General features: G+C 42.3%; 1 protein-coding gene across 4 annotated transcripts in view; it reads right to left on the minus strand.

The window, feature by feature from the left end:
* Positions 1-761: 761 nt before the first annotated feature.
* The window catches only part of MICAL3 (microtubule associated monooxygenase, calponin and LIM domain containing 3), a gene marked incomplete at both ends in the record, with an annotated part of 106,809 nt that continues 93,085 nt past the window's right edge, over positions 762-14,485 (minus strand). For 2 of the 4 annotated variants that reach the window (XM_082013555.1, XM_082013554.1), the window contains 5 exons: positions 762-946; positions 1,031-1,104; positions 2,099-2,198; positions 4,531-4,596; positions 14,268-14,318. In XM_082013555.1, the coding sequence (XP_081869681.1) occupies positions 762-946; positions 1,031-1,104; positions 2,099-2,198; positions 4,531-4,596; positions 14,268-14,318 (476 nt within the window). The remainder of the gene's footprint in view (positions 947-1,030; positions 1,105-2,098; positions 2,199-4,530; positions 4,597-14,267; positions 14,319-14,485) is intronic. The other 2 variants (XM_082013556.1, XM_082013557.1) reach the window with 2 other exon arrangements.

Below are 14,485 nucleotides of genomic sequence, written 5' to 3' on the forward strand. Positions count from 1 at the left end.
CCAGCAGTAGCTGTCTCTCCAGTGTGTAGCAAAGCAGAAGGGCATCTTCCCTCTCTCCTCTTCTCCCCTTTTTTCCCCACAACAAGATGATGATTTAGGAGGTGAGAGAGTCCTCTGATGCCCGTATCTCTCAAAAACCGGGAGGCAGAGAGTTCCATCACATGTACTAGTAGTATCTTCTCTGTCTCATATTTCTTCATATCCAGGCATAATGATCAACTGCAGGTTTCTTTGGTGGGGAGGAAGACTAAAGCAAAAGAAGGTGTTGCCCTGGGCTGCTGGAGCTCTCTCGGACAGCTGACTCCACCATACAGGCTGCTACAGGCTGCTGTGGTTTTCCAGAGAGGGTTCCCACTTCCCTCCCTTTTATTAGAACTGGTGTAGTAAAAACGGTAAAGGAATGGACTGCCATAAATCCAGTTTAGTTAAGGGTACTTCTTCCCTTAACCTCCTCCCCCACGCATGGATTATTCTTCTCCCTCCTACCACACACACAAAAATATGGTCCATTGTATAAGGACCTCAAGGAGACTCCACAGTCTCAACTCGTTACCTTCAACTTGGGTTGCAGACATGTAAAACTTAAGCTTCTGGAACCAACACACTTATCAAAAGGCTTCTGAGTGCTTCAAACCAAATCCCTGCCTGCTGTCGGACCCGTCGGAGGTTTCCCCTTCAACATCTTCCTATCCATGGAATTCTGGCGAACTCAGGGTAGGCCAACTGGACCACACAGACCAGCAGAGGTAAATGTCTTAAGCTCAGGACCAATTCAAGCTAAAACCTTTGGAAAGCATGACTGCCTCCAGGTCCTTGTCTTCTTCTTTTTCTCGAAGCCGTTGCTCCTCAAGGAGAGCCACAAGAGAATCTCTCTGTTCCACTACTTCTAGCATCTCGTTCAGGATCCTCTTCTCCTCTGAGAGCTCCTCATCTGTCTTCAGATGATCTACAGCGATATCAAAAACTATCAGCACACACAAGGCTAGAAATATGCACATACAATCCATTAAATGTTCCCCTTTGCTCTCACCTTCTACTGCCATCCTCTCCCGGAGTTCCTGCTGTAATCGACTCTGCCTGTCTTCCAGTTCTAGCTCCCGAGCACTGAAAGGGAAACATCAGGAATCCAAGTTCTGGGTATATTACGTTGCTCTCCATACATTGCTTCATATCCATTCTCAATTTCTGCTCCCCCTCCAGATATCTGCTATGCATTTAACCAATCGGTTCTGGAACAGCTCTTAAAATACCTAAGATATACAACTATGTATTTTAAAGATTTAAATGTACTTTCAGCATCTCAGGTTCTTTGCCTTCAACTAGAAAGTGCAATACAGAAAGTTGAACGGATTATGGATGGGATTAAATCTAAATTGGTGTGAAGGAACAGACAAATCTGCAACATCTCTATGTAACTCCTGCCACTTCCCGCTCTAAAGACAAAGTCACTTATCGACTAAGGACATGTCAAGGCCCTTGCCTTTTCAGATTCCAATGCAGACAACACCTTGGGGCTTTTCTGACACAGGCACTGAGAAGATCAGCTTCCACACTGCCTGGGTCAGCTGACATACTCGGAAACGAATTTCAGTGAATTTGCAGCACAGGAACTGAGAAAGTTCCCAATTTCATTAACAGGAAAAAAGCCTTCTAATTTGAGCCCAAATGAGAGGCACTGGGGTCCCGCTACAGGCAGAGAAGAGGGTCACATGGCAAAGGTGACTGAATTAAACACTTTTGACTACACTTAAAAGTGGACTCTACCAAAACCAGGAGGAGTCACACATTATTTCTGCATAGCTGGAAAACAGTTGCATGAACAATACGTGTTTTATCCAAGAACAGCTTGGGAAGAGCTCAGAACTTTAAACACACATCCATACTTCTGCATGCGCACAAATAACTGGAACTTTCATTCCTTATTGCTACTATTCCTTCTTCTACCACTCTTCTGAAAGGTACTTGGATTTATATCTCAGCCAAGAATCAGCCTAAGAGACTGCTGACCTCCCAGCATCATAAGGAAGACAGTACTGACAGATCTCCCAATACTATTTATAACATAATCCCCCCTTTGAAGCTTTGCCCGTTCACTCACAATATCATCAGTTCAGACTCATAGCGAACCAAGGCATTCTTCTCCTGCACCAGCTTGAACCACTCCTGCATCAGCTTGGGGTCATCCTTCTTACCCATGCCTGCCAAAAAAGAAACCTGGTAAGTTTTCAGGTAATACCCTGCAATCCTTACAAGCCCAAACTGCAAAAACGACAATGGGGCAAAATGTGCAAAGAAAGCCGAGCAAGATGCTGCCAGAGCACTCCCAAGCCGGGTCCATTCACTTTGCCTAGAGCACACAGAAGAGTGGAAGTCACCTCCAAAAGGATTCTCTTCTCTTTGGAGCCTGATTTTTATGGTTTGGGTTTTTTTACTTTCTGATTTTCTTGTGATTGCTTGTTTCTTCCTCACTCTTACTGCAGAAAGTCCAGATTTCTGTAAGTATGTCACTTTTCATTAGAAGAGCTTCATAGATCCTCATGCCAGCTACTTAAACGTATGCTCATCAGAAACAGATTCAATTGCCACTCCATGTGTTTTATCTTTATTTTCTTCAATTGTATGTCCTCAATCTTTTCTTTGACTTGCCAAAACTATTATTTTGTCTTTCCTTTTTTCAATAGCTAAATAAATGTTCTCTGACTGCTCCTCCTAGCCACATGTATCTATCGAACTTGAAGATCCCCTCTGCACAGTGAGCACAGAAACTACTTCCACTGTATTGCACATCAGAGCTGGAAAGAAAAAGAATCCCCAGACACATTTGCTAATATCAAAGCAGAATAAAAATACCTTGGGCCTTGTCCACCTAGTACAGAACTCTTAAGTTGGTATTTCATTTATTTTAAAACCAACTCCTAAACCTACTCAGTAGTCCACTGATGAATCTCATACCTGTCAGGAGTTATGTGGAATAAATTGCAGAATGCTGCTCCCAAAGCCTTCTGCTGTTGATACTTATCCAATGCAAGAGCTTACCAGGGAAGCTCCTCCTAGCAATCTCCTGGTCTGGGCCACTGGTGCCACGCTGAACTACCTGCAGACGAATACTGTGACTTATACCAGACACCACCACGGACAGTAGCAATGCGCCTGCCTGCCTCGGAGTGGAGGCAGGAGCAAGGCCTCAAATCAAGCTCAACAGTATTTTTGGGTTGCTGCATCCCATCAGCTTGCACTGCAGGTAACCTAGGTGTCCTAAAGTAACTAACATCCCTGTCTGTCTGTGTTATTGAGAATACATACTATCTACACCAAGAGCAAAACCCCTCAAATAGTCATTTTAATGCTAAAAATAATCAAGCAGCAAGCTTACTATCCAAACTCTGGGAAACGCTTCACAAATACCACATTAATGGCTAGTTAATTCAGACCTGTGCAGAGAAGTGCTGCACTGGAGCTAAACAAAGGAGAGATTACAACTTCTGCTAAACTGCAGCTTAGGCTGAGAACACCTGCCTTTGAAAAATCGTAAAAGCAGACCTTGGGGAAAACCAGACCCAGCTGTACCACCCTAAGAGCCTCCGGCTCTGTGGACTTTGTACCAGTGTTGCTCAGTTCCAAGCATGCCTTTCTGAGCATCTCTGCACAATGTGCCCGTGTGGCGACAGGAGAGGGAGACTGTACATGCAGATGTCCAGTGCTGTGGCGCCATGAAAGCACTGGGAAGTCTCCCCATCCTTTCCAATGCCAGGATGTATAGAAAACAAATGCCTCTAAGAAAAAGCCAAAAACACAACGCTACTGACCTATGAAATACGTAAGTATTTTTAAACAGCCAATGAGCAGAGGAATAATGGGAGGATTGGAGAGGGAGCACTGACAACTGATGTGAGGGAGCACCATGGAAAGCAGAGTAAGTGATTAGCAAAATTACACCATGAACACACAAAAACAACCCCTTCCCCCATGCCTTGGCAATGGAAACCCTATGGCAAATCCACCTGGGACAGTTAAAGAATGCACTCAGCAAGACAGATGAGGGAAAACTGGTCTAGCTTAAGGTTTGTTGGTTTTTAAAGTTCAAGGATGTTTTTGCAAACCAGTCCTCATAAAGACACAGTATTCCTTTAATCCATATATACTAATTAAAAGGCCATTTAAGGAAGGAGATTTTCTTCCCTTACCCCACCTTCCAAACGTCTTTCAGGAGGAATAGAGAAATTGAAGCCACCAAATGAAAACAGAAACTTTCAAGTGTGACGTTACTGCTCCCACCGCTGCTGCCCAATGTCCCTCCCAGTCGCTACGCCCTCCCTAGCACAGCTGGGACCAGCAAAAGGGATACTGTACCTTTAATAACTTGCCACAGGCTCAGAGAAGCTGGTTACCAGGTTGTTACTGAGAAGGTTGGTTTGGGGACACAGAAAGAGAAAGGCTAGGCCGGGGGCTTTGTGTTCACTAGCTGACTAGTGCTGCTACGACAACCCAGCTGTGGTCAAGGAGAACGGGGAGCGTGTGAGGTTACGTTACCTTCATGGGCACAGCAAGGGCAGAAGGAGAGAGGTCTACGACGTGGTGTCCCGGCATTGGGCTCAACTTCAATAGGACCAAACGAGGAAGAGGAAGAGGCAGGAGAGGAAGAGGAAGTTGGAAGTGGAAGAGGAGGAAAGGGGTGAAATAAAAGACAAGCAAAGGACAAAAAGCATAAGAGTGAGAAAGAAAGGAAACACAAGAAGAAAAGAAAAAATACAAGAAATGGAGAAGCAGAAACAAGGGGTACAGTCTACAGATGAACAATGTCCCTAACAAGCACAGATAACAGGTAAGAAGTAGACTGAGGTACTGGTGAACTCTTACTGAGCCGTACAAATACCAGGCAGGAGGTTATTGTTACTGTACTTTTTCCTAACGTACATTTTTCAATCACATGGTCTTTAACCAAAAAGTTTGTGAACAAGATGTCAGGACAAGCAGAGATGAATACTTAACTCCTGCTGATAAATGACAAATTTCAAGGAGGGTCACAAAAAGTCTTGCCTGCATGCGTAAGACACCAGCGGTAAGCAGCCACCCTACCTTAAAGTTTTATCAGGACCATGTTCTTATCACCATGGCAGCATCCACTGATGGTAAAAGTGTCCTTTTTAACGGAAAATAGTTTCTTCAGACAGGGAACATCACAGAATCTGGTTAACGTGGAACCAGCCTGCCAGGATCTGCTCTGTCAAGTATGGTGAGTACACAGGTACTCAACTGGATTGTTGTGCTTAGAGGGGGAAAAGGCTTTTACGTGGATAAAAAAGTAATTCACATCAGGGTCTCTGGGGGTGATGGACCAACTGAGGGCTTTGCAGAGTTAAAACAGTAAATTTAAAGCTCTCCCTTGACATTCTCATTTCACAAAGCGTTTTAAAGCTTACAAGTCCTGTTCGTATCAGTGACTTATTGAATCTTTTTCATCTTTTCTGTCAGCCAGTGAAGGACAAACATTTCTCATCTCTAAACTGTTTCAGCTTTTTTAACATGGAGAATTTGCTTTTCAGCTGTACTTAACGTTATAGAGATAAGCAGTAGGAAATAATCAACATCACTAATAGTTATAGGAGAACATATGCACTGGGATGGTGATGAGCCTGAAACATCAGAGCTAGCAGAATGGAGCACTTACTGTTCTCAGTGCACATCCACATTTATAAAGGGGAGGCATTTCTGGGTTGGGAAAAGGGATAAACTCCACAACAATAATGTGGTAAGAAGAATGCTCATTTTGGAGAAGTTAGCGGAGCTTGATGTACTTGGTTCGGAGACAGCTTTACAGAACCAGGCTACTGGTGAATTGGGAAGGCTTTAGAAGGGACCATCACAGAACTAGACCAGCACACGGAGGACACACTGGAGCGAGAAGGAGAACACATCGGCTTCAGAGCCTGTGGCTGAGCAGCATGGCTTTCTCAGACAGGAAGAAACCTCTGTACTGGGAGCAGGAAGGGGCAACGTTAGGAGAGGCACCACAGTTCGCCTTATAACAGTTACAAATAAAGCATCATACCAACATTAGTTGACAGTACTAGAACCTTAATTATAGTTGTTCAGAATTTTCCAACTTTCATTTAAAATGAAAAAATACTAGGGCTTTTCTTCCTCGATTGCCATTTCACAAATTAGGTTACAAAAGCAAAAACAAACAAGAAAACCCCCAAACCACAAAGGCACTGTGAAGAATAAGCTTCCACACAGAGCAGAACATTTAGTGCATGATACCTATTATATTTTTTATTTCACATCCTATCCTATTCAGCATGAATTCTTCTATATATGCTTTAACACTCTAACTTGGTCCTGAAGCGACAAGGAGATGGACATTTAACTGTATGGAAAAATCGACTTCAATTTCTCAGGGTTTGAGATTTCATTCAGAATTGTGTGTACCAGCACACAAGGGATGTTGGTTACCAGCATGGGATGTTGGTAACTCAAACGCAGCTATATTTATACATTTCAAACATGGGCATACATTTATACATGGGCATATAGACTTGGGGAGGTATTCCCAATTTGCCATATTTGATCTGAAAATAAATAACTGGTATGTGAAAATGCCATTCATCTCATTGCAATATGACCACAAACTACTAACTTTTGTCATCGGTGAGCAAATGGTCTGATCCTAGGAGAAGATACCATCTTTGGTCTCCAGGAAAAAGCCACAGGTCTTACATAGCAGAAGGCTGTAATACACAACCCACTCCCTGCAATTGTGTTTTCTTCCTTTGCTCTTAGTTGTGTTATTATGAAATATTATCCTCTTACTCTTGTCTAAGGAAAAGGTGTCCTTGAGTAAGGTTACAAAGTCCATGGAATCTATAATAGTCCTCCTACTGGAAATATGTTAACATTGCTTTTCATAAGATAATGACCTTAACCTGTACTATTAAGAACCTTTCCAATTATTGCAGATGTAAATTATAGTTGCGTCAGTGAATACAGGTTATATGATCATTACAATTGCTTTAGAAACACCTTCTGTACAGCCCAGGATGATTAACAAAGCTTTAAAAAGTGTTCCTTCTGTACTGGACGTCCTAAACAGCAAGGAGAGAGTAAAGTGCAACCTGAAAACTTACCCCTTATGTTTCTCTAAAGCTGTGAAAACTGCACCATTTATTATGCTCTAAAATACATATCATGAAGTAGAATTTTAAATATACTTTTAAAAATTGCTCTAAGGTGACAGTCATGAAAACTGCCTCCCCATCCTTGCTAATAAAGAGTATTGATACATGTGGTACAGATACTATAAGCAGACTGAAATAGAAACTTTCTAATTTTAAGAGGAAAACTATTTTATTGTATTTCCTGAAACAGAGAAAGATTTTTCACTGACAGTAACAAATCTTTGTGTATTCCATGTCACACATTTCATTATACCTTCAGATGAAGTCTTTCAAGAAAAGGCCTCCTAACTGTTGCAGAAACAGAGAACCAAGGGGGTAAAAAAAAAGAAGATCATCTGATAAAAGAAAAAAGCCAGCTGCTAAGTTTAGACAGTGAATGTATCATCAGATCATTCACATTCATATCAAGGTTAACTTTAAAAAAACATACAACTTCACAGCAAGAGCTCTCACTGTGTATATTTATGTTTAAAGACAATCCTGGGAAAGGCTGAACTCCTCATCCAGTACTATTAAAAAAGGAGAACTATATACAGTACCCTGGTTCACAATACGGTGTTAAAAACTGCCTCATCTACCTTGCCCTTATCACTTGTCCGATTACATAACAGAAATCCTTATGTGTCTTATTTCTCCCGAAGCCATCACTAATCCTACAGTATCTAGTATTATTATCATGTTATTGTTTAGAAAAGAGGTATCACCACCTCCTTAGATTAAAAACATAATCATCACTACAAGACAATTTTCCCAGCCATGGAGTCAGGGCCAGATGGGAAAGACTCTGTGGACAAGCAAACTTTAAAAAAAAAATAAACAATCCCCTTTCTGTTCATGTTTCCCCCCCTCCCCCACGAAAAAACCTAGGCCAGGTCTGGCGACACAGGTCTTCACCCACAGCATGGGAAGAGTGCTGCGGGCAGCAGCAATACAAGCCACCCACTGGCCCACTGAAGCAGTTTGCTCAGAAGGAGCTGAAGGGCAAGAGAAGAACCATTTCTGTGACCGTTCACTTCTTAGGTTCCCTTTGTGCTGTCAGCAAGAGTCTGAGGTGTGACTATAGCTCCTGGACAGAAAATTATCACTTTTTTTTCCCCAGAGAGGCAAAACCACCAACAGACTGCGTTAATTGCCAGTTGTTCCTATTTCAATGCCACAAGCCAACTTTTCTGAAATGCACATAAAGCCTTCAAAGCAGAGGTCAGCAGCCCAAACAGCAAAGACAGCAAGCAGAGACATTCAGAAGGGCGCATGGGGTGACTGGTGTGGAGCCATGAGCTCCAGCTCGTTGAGGAAAGGAGCGTGCCCCAGCTCCCAAGCACACTGCACATCCTGGAGAGGCAGAAGCTCTGCCTTGCGGATTAGCCACATCCCATCAACAAAGTGACTGGAATTATCTTGCCTCTGTGAAAAGAAGCCTCTCCCAGATCCTTCTGTGAAATCTTTCATGCAGCCATGACAAGGAAGACCTTGTTTGCCATAGTAGCCTTGAAAGATTGCAAACTTTGCTACAGTGGTGGAAACCTAGAGCCAGGCCAGGAATAAATACCACAGCTCAAAAGCCTCTTCGAAACAAGGAACAGAAATTGTATAGCCACGATGAAAATATACCTTCCTTTTCACTGTGTATTGTTCCTTGTTACACAAGCTACACTGGACTGTTGTCGTCTTTTCTACTTTTCATTTTCCTATTCTTTAAAGAGCAATACTTTAGACTGGTTTTATCCTTTCCTGCTGTACATAACGTTTCTTTATAATCTGAAGCACAGTAGTAAAAATGATCGATCAGGATGAAGAAAGCACAGCAGAAAGTTTGGAGTGGCAGATGCCATTATCCCCAAGCTACAGCTACCGCCTGGGGATAATGCACTGATCCCTTTCACTATTTGCCCATGTCCCGTGGTATGAGCGCTGTGATGATTTCTGAGAAGTGGTGAGCCACTGCAAATCAAAATGACTTGAACAGGTATACCACAGACCAAATCGGATCACATCCTTTGCAAGCTTTGCATACAAAGACTTTGCTTTCCATATTGCTGACTATCCAGGGCAGTTTAGAAATCAGCTACACCAGGCAGAAACTCCATCTCTGAGGCTAATCTCGGCTCTAATGCACCATTATGCTGGCACTTGACTCACAAGCTAAAAGCATTATATTTTAGAAATTCTTATTCTATTAACAACTTCCAGCACCCATTTAGCAGGCAAACTAAGAGTTCTAATTTTAACGTAGTGCTTAAAACAATGATCAGTCCAAAAGACAAACTGTGTATTGATGATAGGAAATATCCTCTTTCCCACCTTTTAAAACTCAGTTATGGTCAGAAACCTGAGTACTGAAAAATAAAGCATTCCAACTTTACTATTTGGTGAAGTTGTTCAACAGCAGTGTTGTGAAAGAGCAAGAGTACAGGAAGCCACCTCTTGGAGAATAGCATCCACATAACTGCAGTAACTATATCAAGTTGAGGGCAAGGATTCTGACAACTATCGTGTAAGCACATCACTCAGTGTGTCTGACTTAAAAGTTTACTAAAACTGTGTCAAACCCAGTATCCTCTAAAGTACCATCACCAGAAGAAACCTAGGGAAAGCTCATAGACCACTGAACTGCCATACAAACTGAACCACACCTTTATTTATCCACCAGAAGAGAGGAGGGGAAAAAAAAGCCCAGAAAAGTCAGGGAGGGGAAAGAAAACTACGGAAGGCAATAGTTGGAGCAGAATACACACAGAAATGACTGCACAGAAGTCTTCTGCTTCTACTAGACCCCAAGACACTTCAAAATGCGGTTAGAATTAGCACAGTTCTGCACTGGCCCTGTCTCCAAAGACTGTTGTTAGCTTCTGTGTGCAGTTGTGAGAGGTTTGCAGAAAGAAGCAGGTAAATGATAATTGCTTGCTTCCAGTACCTAACAAGTACTCTAATCATACTTATCAAGTTCTGCTTATCAAGCGTTCTTTCCGGCTCCAAACTTACAGCAAAGAAAACATGTTACCAATTCACTTCAGTGTCAAAAGCAGCTGCAGACTGCAAAAACAATGTTTATCTTACAACTCCACTCCTCTTCCAGGAGAGCTGTGTTTGCCAATCACAAGAAATAGGACTGTTCCCACTTGAGTATATCAGCCTCCAGCCCTGCAGAGTTAGGTCTGCAGGACTTTAGAGGACATAGTCAGCTCAAGTAATTTAAATAAGTTAATAAAAAGTGAAGTTGTTTTAGAGTATGCTTTCAACAAAGTACAAAGGATAAAAAAACCCACAACTGAATTTCCCCCCACACCCCCTTTACCTGATGTTCATAAGACACTTGTGAAGAAGGGAGGACATATGTCTGAAATGAATGCTATCAAACGTACCAGCTCTCTTCCTTACATCCTTCTTGCCTGTCTCAGCATACTCCAGCCAAGAGCAAAGCAAGACGGGAGCGTGGGACTGTTTCCTCAGTGATTCCCTGCTGGGTGCAAGGAAAAGGAAGCTGCTCATTTGAACACAGAGGGAACAACCGGAGGTACTTTACACAGGCAGACAAGGAGCAAACTGTGACAAGGAACCGGTGGTTAAGCAAGAAGACTAAGAATGCAAACTGTTCAAAGAGAAGAGAGAGGGAGGAGAGGAGAAAAAGGGGTAAGGGATGAAAGGAGAAGGCAGATTTGTGGAAAAGACATGACCTACAAATTTCCAGGCAAATAGTGCTGGGTAGAAGAGGGAGCAGAGCCCAAAAGTTTTGGGAGAAGTCCAGAGGCAGTGATTGAGACTATGGGGACTGAATCAGTGGGAAGACCAGAGCAGGACTGAAGGACTAGGAACAGCTAGTGGGGAGCAACAGGAGGTCTGAAGGGTACAATACTAGGATTTCTTTGTCAAGAAGGTAGAATCAGAATTAAATGCCTGAGAAGCAGAAACTGGGACTGAGAATGAAAACAGAAGTGGGGTAAGGAGCTTTGGATGGAAAAAGAAAGGATTAAAACAAGGACTGTCTGGAAAGAAGGACTAAAAGGGACAAAGAGCATATAGCCACCAGACCACTGCCTCCTTCCAGTGTCTGGCTCGGAATCCATGCTTTCAAGTCTCACCATTACACAGCTGCCAGTAAACATCTGTGAAATCCACTGACCGTGTCCCACTTCCTCTCCAATAAGGATCTACACAGAGGATGACAACCTAGCATTGCTACCAGTGATTCCATAAAAGCAAGAGATAGAGTTCTCTGCGTTGGATCTAAAGGTTATAAATCTGTTGACATATCAACATTATACAAAATTTCAGTTGACTTTGCAACCTTTGTAATGTTCTTTTAACATAACCACATATACGATACACACACAGGAATAATTACTCAGAATTGAAATGTGACCATCTGTAGCGTGAAATGAAACATCTGCTTTGCAGCAACGGTACATGACATTTTAGAACAGGAAGAGAGGATTATGGCATCTGAGCAGAGCAATGGGGGTAGTTAAGATAGCAATCTGTAATCCTGCAAACTGGAACTTGACCAAGGATGTCAGAAGTTACCACTCCCTTGCAGAAGTTGTTGCGCAATCTGTAACAACTAAATGAAACGCAACTCTCGTTAGTGTAAAGAAAATCCAGAATAAATTAATGTCCTAATCATTCAAAAACTATTACCAACTTATAGATAACTTTTCCAAGTATTTTGCAATTTTACTTATCATTCTACTGCCAGCATGACTCTACTGCCAGTCATGCCTATATCTCAGAGACACAAGTTGCCAGTAGAATAATTAACTACGCAGCCATCCTAGCTGCTTGTAGCACTCAGCAGGACCACGCAGCCACACGGCGCTCCAGGAATTTTAATGGCACTCCACCCAAATGCAGCATCCTGCAGAGACATGTTAATTTTGGAGCTGAGCTCTAAATCTGCCACTGAATAGTGACAAGTATCATCAGAACAATATATCCCTTCCGGCAAAAGTGTTCTGGCAGCCCCGAAAGCAAACATAAAGCAAACAAAGAGGCAACATAATGATACTATAAAGCCACATCCTCCAGCAGGCTACACTGGCTCATTGCATTTAAAGGGATACTGCCCAATAGAGGTTTTTAAAGTTTGTTTTTAAAAAGGTATTTTTGAGATGAACAGAAATTTTATATAGTTTTAAAATATATCAGCCGTTTTTAAAAAACTTGAATGTTGACTCTGGCTGTTGGAAGCCCAAGTGACTGAGTCACCATATAAATAAAACCAGCCTGTAATAGAAGATCAAAAATGATCACTCTGGGGTGACCGTCTGAGCTCAGAGAAATGGACAAAGCAAACAAGCAAAAAAGGTAAAAAGTAAATTCAATTTTCAATTGAGGTTTTCTGCAACACAATAAAAAAATTTTAAGTGACAGTGTCCCTTTAAGTATAGATTATTTTGCTTAAAGCCACTATTAGTGATTTTGATGGGATCGCTGTCTCTAAAGAGGCATTAGGAGGAGAAGCAGGAGGATGGAGGGTGTAGTGGAAATAGCATTAAATAGGGATAAGGGTTTGTTAAGTGTAATTCAGCATCAACCCTTTTACAGCTCCTACTCTACACTCATGAGGGTATGTGCCAGCCCCGATGGGCATAACTAGGAAGACGATTTCAACATCTCTCTGCAGAAGATACCCCAGGAAAGAATGCCAGAGGAAGTGAACAGTGAATGAAGCATAGGGCTAGCGGAGGACTATCACATCAAAATCAGCACATGGGAACTGGGCAACAAGTTAGGACTACTCAGGAGAAAAGTCTTCCATTTTTAAACTTGAACTCAGGTGGATGTTCTTCAATAAAAACCTATTGTGCCAGGACAATCTGGAGTCATTCCCAACAGACAGCTACAGACAGATACTATGTGGGACAGCCTCCCCCTGGAGGAGGAGAAAAAATGACAGTTAAAAGCCTGGGCAAGACTACACTTGAAGGATCAAATGCAGAACACAACAAAATCAGGGGAAGACTTCTAGTGATGTCTCTTGGATCAGGCCTACAGCACGTGTATCTTCCATGCTGCAGAGCTGGACTGTAACGCACTCCCTCACCAACAACACAGCTTAGATCAAGCAACTTTATATCCTGAAAGACAAATGAAATGAAACTGAGATGACAAGGCAGCCGAGCACAGTTTGCTTTCTGTTGGATCCGCTGACAGATGTGTTCATTTTATAAGAATAGATTTAGGGCGATTAAAGTAGCAAAGGGAATTTTAATTTTTCAGATGGGGAAATGCTAAACAAATTCCATTTGCAACCCAAAAGTTATCCACCTACTAAGGGATTCAGGAATTAACATTAATTAAAGAAATGCAGAACCATGGTGCAGAATGATGAGCAGATTATAATTGCTATGTGGAAAAAAAAAGAGCTAAATACTGTAACGTGTTTAGCACTAAATGAGATAGTAAAAGAAATTAACATAGCAAGAAGCTTATTAGCTGTGTAATGATGCAAACTGGGCTGACTGGAAACTCTAACAGCAAAAATTACTGGAACTCTTAACAGTAGATTGTCTCCTAACCTTACAGTAAGACAAAACAAGAAAGAAGAAATAGCTGTCATCCACACGTGTTTCCAGAGTCCCTTGAGGGAGCATTTTGGTTTTGTTAGATCATCAACACACTCTGGCTTTTTTGGAAGAAGCGAACGAGCCTCAGGAGGGGAAGAGGCAGGCAATGGCATGACTAATACTTTACAGTGCTGTTAGCTCTTGGGAGCTGGTCAGTTCTGCTGTCCCCTTCACATTAAAATATTTTCCTAAAGAGGATTTCAATGGCAGAGTTGAACTTTACAAAGGAGAAGCAAAAAACCAGAATGGCCTTACACTGCTAGCAGAGAAGGTGGCTGGACTGCAAACAGTAACTACATTTTGAAATAATCAGCACTGTGGAAAATAGAAGAGGGAGCCTTACACTTGGTTTGTGGAACATGCCAGGATCTCCTCTTCCTGAGCTGGAAAAGGGGTTCTGCTATAGCCAGTCATGTGCAAGGGCTGTTTCTTCTTGTTTGTGAGCCAAGGATGGGAGAAGTAGGTGAAGGGAGGGGTGGGGAGGAGTGTCAGCAGGGTTAGTGTCAGCAGGAGGTTCAGCTATACATACCACCCAGATGCAAGTCGATGAGGTCACTGTAATAAGACTCTCCCCAATAGTCTACAACAAGGAATTGGTGAAGACAGAGTTATTGAACCAGATACCCACCCTAGCCCCACACAGTCAAAGCAATATATGAGGAAAAGACATAGACAGAAACAGAAAAAAGGCAAACGAGAAACATGCAGCTATACACGTGAGCACATATATATATATAAAAAAATTAT

This window comes from Phaethon aethereus (assembly GCF_964289735.1).
Source record: "Phaethon aethereus genome assembly, chromosome: 1".
NCBI classification, from domain to species: Eukaryota; Metazoa; Chordata; class Aves; order Phaethontiformes; family Phaethontidae; genus Phaethon; species Phaethon aethereus.